Source organism: Ailuropoda melanoleuca, chromosome 11 (assembly GCF_002007445.2).
Source record: "Ailuropoda melanoleuca isolate Jingjing chromosome 11, ASM200744v2, whole genome shotgun sequence".
NCBI classification, from domain to species: domain Eukaryota; kingdom Metazoa; phylum Chordata; class Mammalia; order Carnivora; family Ursidae; genus Ailuropoda; species Ailuropoda melanoleuca.
This window is the reverse complement of record NC_048228.1, coordinates 108,435,487-108,447,630: the sequence shown is the minus strand read 5'-3', so window position 1 is coordinate 108,447,630 and position 12,144 is coordinate 108,435,487. Positions and strand designations below refer to the sequence as shown.

The window sequence follows — 12,144 nt, the reverse complement described above, 5'->3', positions numbered from 1 at the left end:
ATAAATACATGAGTATTGGGATCACATACTCAGAATTTTCTTCTGATGGTTTAAGAAAAGTCTGCTTAGTCAAGGAATTTTGGAGACCATTGGTCTACCGGGAGAAGCAAGCAAACAATCACTAAATGGCGTGGTGAGGTGGTGGGTGCGGGGTGCTCTAGGAGTACAAAGTGGGGAGCCCCTGTCTGACCTGGGTCAGGGAGGCATGCCGGAGAAGCTTGGTCAGGAGCTGATACTGATGGGTGAGTGGGATTTGACCGGACACAGGGAGTTGGGTGAGGTTTCATAGACAGAGACTACAGCCTCTGCCCAGTCTGAGGAGTGAGCACGAGGTACATGTAGCACGTGAGCACGCATATGCAGACGGGCACCGGTGTGGGTCCTGAGAAGGGCTCAGGGCTTCTCGAAGACTAGCAGGGGTGCTGGGGGAAGATCCAGAGCGGAGCGCAGCAGCCTTTCCTGTAGTGGGCCAACTGCTGAGCTATACAGTACTGCAGGAAAGCAGCCACAGACGATGCGCGGATGTGACTGCGCGCCGAGAACACTGGGCAGAGAAACAGGTGTTGGGCCAGATCGGCCCGTGGACTGTGGCTGCAGACCTGCAGCTCCTGTAGTTAGAGGGCCGCCCTCAGAAGAACGAGGCATAAAGGTTAAAAGAAGCTGCCTCGGAGACTTTTTATTGTATACGTACCTTCTATACTGTCTGCTGTTGTTTTTACATGTGCATTAGTTTTATGATGCTAAAGGTAGGGCTGCCGAACTTAATAAACTTACAGGGTGCCAGTTAAATTTGAATTGCAGAGAAATCATGAATAATTTTGTGGCGCAGGAATGCCGGAAATTGCACAGGATGTAGTTATGCCGCAAAATTATTTGTTTATCTGAAATTCAATTCTAACTGGGTGCTTAGTATATTATTGGGCAATGCTAATGAGATGGAAAAAGATGGGCGCCTGGGTGGCTCAGTCTCAGTCTGAAGAGCCCGCGACTCTTGACCTCAGAGTCATGAGTTCAAGCCCCCCACCCTGGGTGTAGAGACTACTAAAAAAAAAAAATAATAAGATAAGGGGCACCTGGGTGGATCAGTTGGTTAAGCGTCTGCCTTCAGCTCAGGGTATGATCCTGGAGTCCTGGGATGGAGCCCTGCGTTGGGTTCCCGCTCAGTGGGGAGACTGCTTCTTCCTTTCCTTCTGCCCTTCCCACCTGTGCACTCTCTCCCTCTCTCTCTCTCTCTCAAATAAGTAAATAAAATCTTAAAGTAAAATAAGATAAAAAGTAAAAAAATACAAGGAGAAAGTTCATTCCTTGTGTTCATGTAACATAAAATAGTATTAAAAGCACTAGTAAAATCTGACATAATGCCTTCGGTATGTTGGGAAACTTTTTCTGTGGTGCTCAGGGCAGTGTTTCTTGCATACCATGTAGGAGACCAGCTGTACTCGCCACGTCCGTGAGCTTTATTCTCTGTTTCCTCATCATCAGTTAGGCAGACGGTGGTTCTCAGTAATATGCTGCTGTGCTTGCGGGGGTGCTCTCCTTATTTGTAAGGAATTCATCTCACAGTGGACAAAGTCACAGGAATTTGGAAGACATCATGCAAGCCGTGACCCCATTGGTGGATGTGATGGAGAAATTTCTGGAGGCAGAAACCGAGGCACAAATTTTGCTCACATAAGACTCTAAGACCATGAGCCCTCAGACACATTGTAAAAACCATGGCGATAATACCTGTACTTCTGTTTCCAGGTTTATGAACTGACCTTGCACTATACTCAGCACCAAGACCACAACGCTGTGACCGGGGCGCTGGAGCTCCTGCAGCAGCTGTTCAGGACGCCCCCACCCGAGCTCCTGCAGGCCCTGAGCACGCCGGGCGGCGGGCCCCTCGCTGCCGCACACCGCCAGCCTGGGTGCCGGAGCCGCAGCGGCAGTATCGTGGAGCTGCTAGGTATGTTCCCGCGAGAGGACCTGGGCTGTGCCAGCTCCCTCGTGGGATCTGGGGCCGGCACTGTGCTGGGCAGGGCGCGCTCAGCTCCTCAGAAAGCTCGTCTGTAGCCTGGAGGATGGAAGTGTGGCAAGGTTAGGTGACAAAATGAGGCCTGCGTCTGAGGCTGGCTTCTCCGCTCTGACTCGGCTGCCTCCCCATGGCATCTCGTCCACCGTGAAATGAAAACTTGAGGGAAGCTATTTGCAGGACCCTCGTGCCGCTGGCCACAGTTGGGGATCTTCAGGTCCTTGTAGGGATTTTAGAGTTCCTTTCTGCCCTTGAGGCCCTTTTTTGCTGTCCTCACTGACTCTAGGACATGCCTTTCTCTACCCTGCCACTGCTCATCTTTATGCTTTGGGGGATTGGGCCCTCATCCCTCCACGGGTGCTGCCCTATGGGCTGACCACTGGTTTTCCTCCAGCCCCTTCAGAGCTGGAGTACATGGGACCCCTGAGGCACAGAGGAGACTTCTGTGGTCTCGGCAGACTCTAGGCCTCCCCTGGGCTGATTTAGTACAGCACACACACTGCATGGCCTTGACTTAGCAGCGTTGACAACCTAGAGGGTTTGACTGGAGGCGTCACTGCTGCCTCGTTTGAACATAAATGTTTGCCCGAACCACAAGCAGAAAATGAGGATGTGCCTGTCCATGTCCTGTGTACTCCAGAATCCTTTTCTCTGTGGAATGCATGCCATACAAATACTTGCTGGAGATACTAATGACTAATGAAAGTTTATATTTGATTAATAGTTGACCAAGCAATCTGAGATTTCTAATGTTTTTAATTTAACTTTTTAAATGCACTTTATTTGCACTTCTTTGACATTTTAGGTTGTATCTTTAGAACTGTGTCCTGGAGTTGGTGTGATTTTCGTGTGTCAGGATTCAGGTGTTGCACTGTGGTGTTTAAGCACTGCCTGTGGAAATACATTCACACACTGTGTAGTTTTAAAGTTGAATCACGCAGTTTGAAGATTTTCAGATGCCTTCTGCATTTTATTAGCAGCTTGTTACCTAACTTTCACCTGCCATTTTCTGTGATTTACAGCTGGAGGGGGTTCTTCATGCAGCCCTGTCCTTTCAAGGAAACAAAAAGGTGATTATTTCAGAAATCAATGTCTCCTGTTGAGTCTCACTGCCTTTTCTGTGTTTCTGTAATGTCTTCGACTGTGCGCCTACCTCTTCTCCACAGAGCGATTGTATGTATAAATGTAACTGGGCCCGAACGGTTCTGTAGGGTGGCTTTTGAAAATTGCTTGTATATCAAAATGGCTTTGTCATAAATTTCTAGTGCTTTAGGTCAGGGGTCAGCAAACTTTTTCTGTAAAGGGCCTGTTTTAGTCTTGTGGGCCTTCCTGCCTCCTCCCTATTTGGTTCTGTCTTGTGGCAGAAGGCAGCCACGGGCAATGCTTAGCTAATGGCTGTGGCTTCCTTCCGTGAAACTAGATTTACAGAAATAGGCCTGCCGTAGTTTGCCTGTCCCTGCCTTAGAGACTGTGTTATATTTTATAAAGGTAACTCACCTTTCCTATGAATTTTGTGTAGCATTAGTCAGGAATGATGTTTGGTTAATTATTTGGTTAATTTGGGCTGATGGTAATTTTTCAGCCACATTTAGCTTTGTACATGCCAGAACATTCTGGTAACAGTCAATTTATTTTTAAAGTGTTTGTGATCTCTAATTGGATAGTTTTGGTACACATGAACACTTTACCACACCAGTTATTTTCTTTTATGGTCTGGATTTCCATAGGAAAGAAGTGCTACCATTTTCTATTTTGAAATCTTAAAAGATGAATCGTTTTAAGAACTTATTGAACTATAATTGATATACAACATACAAATATTTTTTTGAGTCATGAGTTGAGGGTTTGCGAGCCTAACGCCTAGTATTACTTCTAGTACTGAATGGGACCTTGACAGGACTAATATTCTAGCCTTGACTGGCGTTAAGTAAACATTTCCTAGAACCTAGAACCCATCATATTTGGGCGGTCATAGTGCAGTATACTTAACCAAGTGGGAGATTTTGGTGAAACGCTGAGGTTGTTTGAAGGCCACCAGCTTCCAGGCAAAGTCGGTCTCTCTGTTCCTGAAGCAGGAAGGGACCGTGCAGGCAGATGGCTGAGGGGCCTTGTTGCTTAGCCGCCTTCCTGGGCGGTCCGCCACTGAGATGAGCTGTTCCTTCTGGGTAGGAAGTTGGTATGTCCTCAATATCTTTTTTTGTGTTTTTAGTGTTTTTTTGTTTTGTTTTCCTTTTTCATTGAGAGCTGCAGTTTTTAAGCTTTTTTTGTTATTTTGTTGCAGAAATACTTTTTTTTTCCATGTGAGATCTGCAAATCTGTGAGAGAGAATAGCAGAGTTGATGTGGGATGTGGGATGAGGGCAGGGGCTGGTGTGGCGGCCTGGCAGCCCTTCTGGCGGCAGCTGGGACCTTGCACCCCTTGGGGAGGGCTCCTTGGGTCAGGGGGGCAAACCCTGATTCTCAGGAGGGAGACTGCTCTCATTAACCCCCCATGAGCAGGGGGACTCTACTTGCTTTCTTGGGGTCAACCACTTCTTCTGTAAGGAACAACCCTGTTCTTAGATACACCAAGTTGCTGTTAATTTTATCTAGATTTTGGGTTTCCTTTGCTTTTTCTTTGCCTTTTCCCCCCTTTGATGTCATATCAGTACAGATTTCTGGAAGTTGTCACACCTATGACCTATTCCTTGAAAGGTAGTGAAGTTAAACATTGGAAATTGCCAATAATTATTTCTAGAGTGCCATTTAGTGACCTTTATGTGTAATGTAACCATAATAATTTAATTAGTCCAGTTAAATCATGTTGAGACTTTTCCTTTTTTTATCAGTATAAAATAAATTAATATAATTTGGAAACCAAGAACTGTAAAATATATTTTTACAACTTTGCGGAAGATGAACTATTATTCCATCCTCCCAGATCAGACAGCACTCAGGTTCTGATTATCAGCCATAGAGTCTGGCAGGTTAAAGGAGAACAGAGTAGAAGTGACCTTTAAGGTGACAGACAGTTCTGTGTATGAACTCTTTCTGTTTTTAAGATTTTATTTTGGTTCCAGTTGGCTAACATGCGGCGTTACAGTAGTTTCAGGTGCTCAGCGGTTATGCGTATGCCCTGATTGTTGTTGAAGATACGACGTGAATGTCCTAAGGGCTGATAGAATTGGTTCTAGCCATAGCTTACAATCTTTAAGATCAAATAGTGAAATAAATTATCCAACATCAATACAGATTTAAGTGAGTAAGTACTTATTATTAAAATACTTGGTGTTACAGTTTGAGAATCATTGCTTGTAACTTTGTGCTGTACAGGTGTGTGAATGTTAATAATATGTAAATATAGTGTCTTGGTATTCTTGGTGTTTACCACACTAGAGGTGTAAAATACTTTATATACCATATGAGAGAGTGAATTAAATATGCTTATATTTTCCTCTTAGAATGTGTATCTATTTGATTTTTAAAGTCCTTCCTGTAGCAAGCTTAAGGACTCTTGCTATATCATTTCTTAGGGAAAGTGCTCTTCGGAGAAGCAGCAGCCTTGGAGGACGACTCTGAGTCCAGGTCGGAGGGCAGCAGCCCTGCCTTTGCAGGTAGCTCTCAGGGAGGGGCAGTGGTGTCCCCCTCCTGCCTTTCTCCTGTCTCCTTCCCTGCCCTTCTCCTGCCCCTCTCCTGCCCCTCATGAAGGGCTGTGCTCCTGGGGACAGCGGTGAAGCCAGCTTGCTCAAATGGTCCCTAATTCCCGTTATTTTTAGAACATTTACTTTGAAACATGTGAGTGTGTTTTCTTGCATCAAATATTTGCTGTTTTCCTTGGCTTAGGTTCTTTTAAAATTAGGTTTATACTCCCTGAGCATAAGTCTCCTTATGCAGTAGGGATGGTAGGCAAGTGTCTCATGAATTACATGGGATGTGAGGGGAAAATGGGATTAAAAATTGTGGAGAGCTTAACTTGAAAGAAATTTACATTTCTTTACAGATTCTTTATTCACTTTATGAGAGAGAAGTATTGATTAATATTGTATAATCCTATCCAAAAGAATATTTTTAGACAAGTGAAAATAAGACTGCAGTATATGGGAGGGAAAATCTGAATAATTCTGGTGGTGGGGATTTATCTATTCACTTACTTTTATAAAACAGAAATTGTTTGTGTTTTTTTTTTTAATTACAAAAATAAAAAAAGAAAAACAACAAAACTACAGCCTCTGCAACATAACAAAGCTCAGATGCTCACTGACCCAGTGTCTCTAGGCGGGACACTGCTGACACCTTCGTGTCGATCTTTTTGTAGTGATTTTTATGTAGTGTGTGGCTTTTTTAATGAGAATTTAAAAATGAAACTAGGAAAACGTGCTGCACATGTGCCCTATAGCAGGTAGGACTGGCTGCTTGGAGGTCTTGGACAGGGTCTGGGGAGAAGGAGAGCCCACGTCAGAGAAATGGTGACTTTCCATCATCTCTGAGGGCGGCCTGCTGAGCGAGAGTGTCCTGGGACTTGTGCCCAACTGGGCTGCCTGTGGCTCGCAGGGTCCTTCTGTGCCGCTCCAAGCTGAGGCTGGAGCAGTTGCTCAACGACTTGAAGTGGTGTTAGTGCTGAGCATACTTCAGTTTTTACAGTGAAATGCCATTTGAGAATATTCATAGATGGCATTTAAAAAACATCTGATAATCCTTATTTTATGACTGTGGCATGGTAGTAAAAGGTAAGTCACGAATACAGTAAAAAGCAATTTTAGTAGTGTTGGAAGGATGCACTCTTGTCTTGCTTTTGAAATTTATTAGTTCATATTTTCACTATTTTGCGATTTTTTGCAGTTAAAACATTGGTGACAGTGAATTTTGGGGTATTTTGTAAGCATTTGGTTCCCTGTTGAACATTTTTCCTGGCCCTTTGAAGAATGAGTGTTTCTTTGTCTTCAGCCTCAGTCAAGGGTGAGATTGGTGGCGAGCTGGCTGCCTCTTCCGGGGTCTCCACTCCTGGCTCTGCCAGTTCAGCTGCCGACTCCGTGGGGCACGACATCATCACCGAGCAGCCCCGGTCCCAGCACACGCTGCAGCCAGACTCGGCGGATCTGACCGGCTGTGACCTGGCCAGTGCTGCCACCGACGGGGACGAGGAGGACATCTTGAGCCACAGCTCTAGCCAGATCAGTGCCGTCCCGTCCGACCCGGCCATGGACCTGAACGATGGCACCCAGGCCTCCTCCCCAGTGAGCGACAGCTCCCAGACCACCACTGAAGGGCCTGATTCAGCCGTGACCCCTTCAGACAGTTCTGAAATTGTACGTGGGTGGAGAGGGCTGTCACCTGCAGGCCCAGACCTAGACCCTCCTTCTTATTTCCTTCTCCCCATCTAACTTGCTAATAAGAGAGCAGAAGTCACTAGCTCAGGTCATTAATGGGGAGTTCAACCCCATCTGAGACCCTTCCTGAAGGAAATGGCCAAGTGTCATTTGTGTTGAACATGGAGGTCAGAAATTAGGTTAGTTGATGATACGAACTTTGCTAAAATTGAATGCATTTTAAATCTTTAAGAACTTTCTGGGCACAGGTTAAATCATTAAAAAATCCGTAAGGAGCCTGTCAACAGATCTGTGGTCTTAATGCACTGTAATTAAAAACATTAATATTGTGTATTAGTTTAACATTTTTTGGCTTTTCAAAACCTTCTACAACATATCCGGTCTTGTAGAGCATGGGTTTAAGTATTTCTGGTCCCTGAGCTACTTGGACAGGAAGCACCTTAAGGAAGGTCTGATCCTGGCTCTTGGTAAAAGTGATATGGAGTTTAACACTCCGTTTTTTAAAAAACAATTTGTACTATTAAGTGTTCTGCTACTATTGAATAGATTTTATTAAGAACGTATTTGTTTTGGTTTGGTGTTTGGGTTTTTTACGTGGATGAATGCAGAAGCATTGAATGACAAATCATGAAATAAAATACTTGCATGTCCCTATTGAGCAGTTGTTAAGTTGTCACGTGGATTCCATTTCTTATGGCCACGTGGATTTACAGGTAGAGAGGTGGGCTCACAGTTGGGGTTTTAACTGGAAGACCTGGAGAAGGATAGGGCAAATAATTGAACAGTGGGAAAGGGATTTTAAGTAAGGAAAGGGTGAACAAGTTCTGGCCAGTATGCGGAGAGAGGAGAAGGTTAGGGAAAGTGCTGCCGGTTAAGTGTGTGGGGGGAGATTCAGCTGTGTGTTTATTGCGCCAGGTTCCGGGGGGTATCTTGCCTCTTTACAATGGATGATTTCTGGTGGGTTAGTTAGAAATAGGAATGAAAGGCCATAGGAAATTCTGAAAACTTTCAGTCTTTTGAAATTACCCCGTTCTTCACTGGATAACAGTGCTGGGAACGGGGCCTCTGCAGGTCTCTCTGGCCTGTAGAGAATGAACATCTTCCCTGGATAATTCCCACATTGGTGGAGTTCTTTTCTGGTTTATGAGATGCTTCCATGTCTGTTATGTAATCGTTAATTATTTGCTGAACAAGTGTATTGGGCGCCTATTAAGTTCCAGGGATTGTTCACAACCTGGGGATGAAGCAGAGGGCACAACATACAAAACTGCTCACACAAAGCTAATGTTCTAGAGTAGGAGTCATGAGACTCCTTCCATATTGGGCCCGACAGCAAAGATCTTTGGCTTTGCAAGCCATACAGCCTCTGTCACATGCTCCTCTCTGCTGCTGTGATGTGAAAGCAGCCATTGACTCTATGTCAATGAACTAGCTTTCCAATAAAACTTTATTTACAAAAACAGGTGGGGGGCCAGGTTTGGTCATTAGACCATGGCTTAACTACCCCTACCTAGTCTAGAGTGTGTGCATGTGTGTGGGCAGCAGATAATAAGCCATTAATCAATCAATCAATCAATCAATAAACAAATACGTAGTCAGATGGTGATGAGTGCCATAGAGAAAAAGAAACAAGGGGATAGGGGATTTCCTCATGAGACAGCCCAGTGTGGTGGCTACGGGGCTGCTGTCGGGAGCCACCAGGTTGAGAGTTTTGGCTTGGCCATTTCCTAGCCGTGTAACCTGGAGCACTTGTGTCCCTTCTTGCCTCAGTTTTCTTACAAACTGAGGGTGACAGTGCTTGCGCTGTAAGACTTAGGGAGATTAAGGGAGATGACACAGATAAAGTGTTTTTCGATCCTGCCTGGGGTGTAGTAAAATATTCAGAAAGTATTGTTTTTTTTTTATGGTGAAATTTCTTGTTTTTAATATATACCTATTTTTAACTGAGATAAGGTTGTTTTGGTAAACTGATTGGGAGAGTGGAGGAAACCATGTCTTTCTTGGTTGATTTTGAACATGTGGCTTGATGTTTTTTATTTAAGCCTAAGGATTTGGAATGACTTTTTAAAAATGATACAGAATTTATTTCAGTTATTGCTAGTGTATTGAGATTCCATCACTTAGTTTTCAGGTAAATTACATGAGATTTCAAGTGAATGTGAAAAATTTTGCAATATGGAATCATAATCCAAGTTTGTGGCCAAGTGTAGGATATATTGTGTCCAAAACTTAGTTGACTTAGTCCTCGCAGTTTAGAAGCTAACCTAGTGTAGTGTTAGGTGTTTGTCTAAAAGATTTCCCTCATTGTTGACTTAACTGTAAGTTTGCTCATGAAGATAAAAGATTTTTGTTTAGATTTCGTTTTTAACATCACAAAGAGAAATTTTCAGATTGGAATTTCTTTGGCATTTTTGTAGTTGTTAAGCTTTTCCTAATGTAACAGTGTGTGATCCGTGTGTGATCCGTGTGTGATCCATGAAGCTTGATCATTGACACGCATGCCTCTCCGTGCATTTCAGGAAATGACCTTTGTGTGAGTACGTGAGACGTGGTCCGTGTGATTTCTGCCTTTGCCTCTGCCTTTCCATGTTGGAGAGCCCGTCCCTTGGTGATGTCCCTTCAGAGCCCTCACCAGCCCCTCTCGAACCATGCAGGTGTTAGATGGTGCCGACAGCCAGTATTCGGGGATACAGATCGGACAGCCGCAGGACGAGGATGAGGAAGCCACGGGCATTCACCCGGATGAAGACGCAGATGCGTTCAGAAACTCTTCAGTTGGTATGTGGACTTCAGCGGTGCGGTGTGGACTGGTCTTGTTCTCAGCCCCGACAGTCTCAGTTTTACCTTAGCTTCCAAGAAGAAATCTTTGGGTAGCTTTGTTTTTGGAGTTGTAAATAACGAATGAGGAAGGTCATTTGAGGAATGACTGTCCTTGTTCTTGATCTAAATCCTGTACTTTCATGTGGACTTTGTATAAATATGAATATTGGTTTTTTTAATTGGAAACTTGTCACTCAATCTCGATTTCTCTGATTTTGAAGCCCTTCAGCAAGCACATTTATTGAAAAGCATGGGCCACAGCAGGCAGCCCTCTGACAGCAGTGTAGATAAATTTGTCTCCAGAGATGAAGCTGCTGAACCAGGAGATCAAGAAAACAAGGTGAGATATTTAGGCATGAGGCCACTCGGCATTCTGAGCTCGTGTGAGTGTTTGAGATCACTGTGGCTACTGTCCGTGTGCCTTGCTTCTAGCTTTCCCATCTCTGAGCTTCTGCTCAGCTCTTTCCCCTTAAATAGTGACCCCTTCCTAGGTGTGCTCTTCTTTTCTGCCTCTCCAGGTACAACCCAGATCCTGGAGAATTGCCTGAAGTTCTGCCCCCTTGAGAGTGCTTCCCCGACAGCTCTGTCGTACACTGATGGCTACTTCACCTGATTTCTTGGGCCATTCATTTGATGCTCTTCCACTCTCTGGCGGCATCTCTTGGTTTTCTTCATTGAATTATGCATTTGTTTGTTTATGGTGGTAAAATACATAGGAAGTTTGCCATTGTCACTCTTGTGAAGTGGGTAGCTCAGTGGCATAAGTGCATTCACATTGTGCGGCCATCACCACCCTCCATCTCCAGAACTCTTTTCCTCTTCCCAGATGGAAACTCTGTCCGCATTAGCCTCTAACTCCCCATTGCTCCCCCCTCCCAGCCCCTGGCTCCCACCATCGACTTTGTGTCTCTGTGGCTGTGACTGTTCTAGGAAGTGCATACAGGTGGAACCACGCAGTATTTGTTCTTTTGTGACTGGCGTATTTCGCTGGGTGTAATGTCCTCAGGGTTCATCCATGTTGTAACAGGTGTCAGGATTCCCTTCCTTGCTGACACTGAAGAATATCGCACTGTGCAGGTGGACCCAATTTTCTTTTCCTGTTCTTCTGATGATGGACACTTGGGTTACTTCTGCCTTTCGGCTACTGGGAATGATGCTGCTGTGAACGTGAGGGCGCAGGCGTCTCTTCGAACCCTGCTCTCCGTTCTCTTGGATATACACCCAGAAGTGGAATTTCAGGGTCCTATGGTAGTTCCAGTTGTAGGTTTTTTGAGGACCCCCCTGCACCGTTTTCCACAGCAGCCGCACCAGCCTGTGCTCCCACCAGCCGTGCCCAGGGTTCTGGTTTCCCCACATCCTCGCCAAGGCTTGTCATTTTCTGGTCTTTTTTGAGAGTAGTCATCCTACTGGGAGTGAGGTTGTATATCATTTGGTTTTGACTTGCATTTCCCTAATGGTGAGTGATGTGGGACATCTTTTCATGTGCTTACTGGTCATTTGTATGTCTGCCTTCGGCTCAGGTCATGATCCCAGGGTCCTGGGATCGAGTCCCTCATCGAGCTCCTTGCTCAACAGGGAGCCCGCTTCTCCTTTTGCCTCTGCCACTCCCCCTGTTGGTGCTCACTCTCTGACAAATAAATAAAATCTTAAAAAAAAAAATTCCTTCAGGGCAGGAAACAGTTTTGTACTTAGTCCCTCTGTAGATGTTCAGTCGTCCTGCAGCCCCCACACCTCCTTCCAGGTCCCACTCCAGCCAGGTCTGTTCCCTCTCAGCTCTGGGCATTCACAGGGCTCTTGCCTGTGCCTAAATAGCTTGCGCTTGTCCTGTAGATGGTGGCTTATGCTGTCCTTTCCCAAGCAGCCTTTCCTGAGTGCCATCTCCCAGTTGCCTTCTCTCCAGTGTGCCCTCCCTGCACACTGAGCTCATCCCTGCCACCACCCACTTGACCCTGTGGCTTAGCTGCCTCTGACCACTCTGACTCTACTCCACCGTGATCTGTGAGGC

At 45.2% G+C, this 12,144-nt stretch overlaps 1 protein-coding gene across 1 annotated transcript in view; it reads left to right on the top strand.

The window, feature by feature from the left end:
• Window positions 1–12,144, top strand: part of HTT (huntingtin) — a 134,323-nt gene that overhangs the window by 36,382 nt on the left and 85,797 nt on the right. Inside the window, exons 9-14 of the mRNA XM_034672191.1 lie at window positions 1,747–1,948; window positions 3,037–3,084; window positions 5,526–5,606; window positions 6,937–7,298; window positions 9,974–10,097; window positions 10,361–10,479. Coding sequence (XP_034528082.1) covers window positions 1,747–1,948; window positions 3,037–3,084; window positions 5,526–5,606; window positions 6,937–7,298; window positions 9,974–10,097; window positions 10,361–10,479 — 936 coding nt within the window. The remainder of the gene's footprint in view (window positions 1–1,746; window positions 1,949–3,036; window positions 3,085–5,525; window positions 5,607–6,936; window positions 7,299–9,973; window positions 10,098–10,360; window positions 10,480–12,144) is intronic.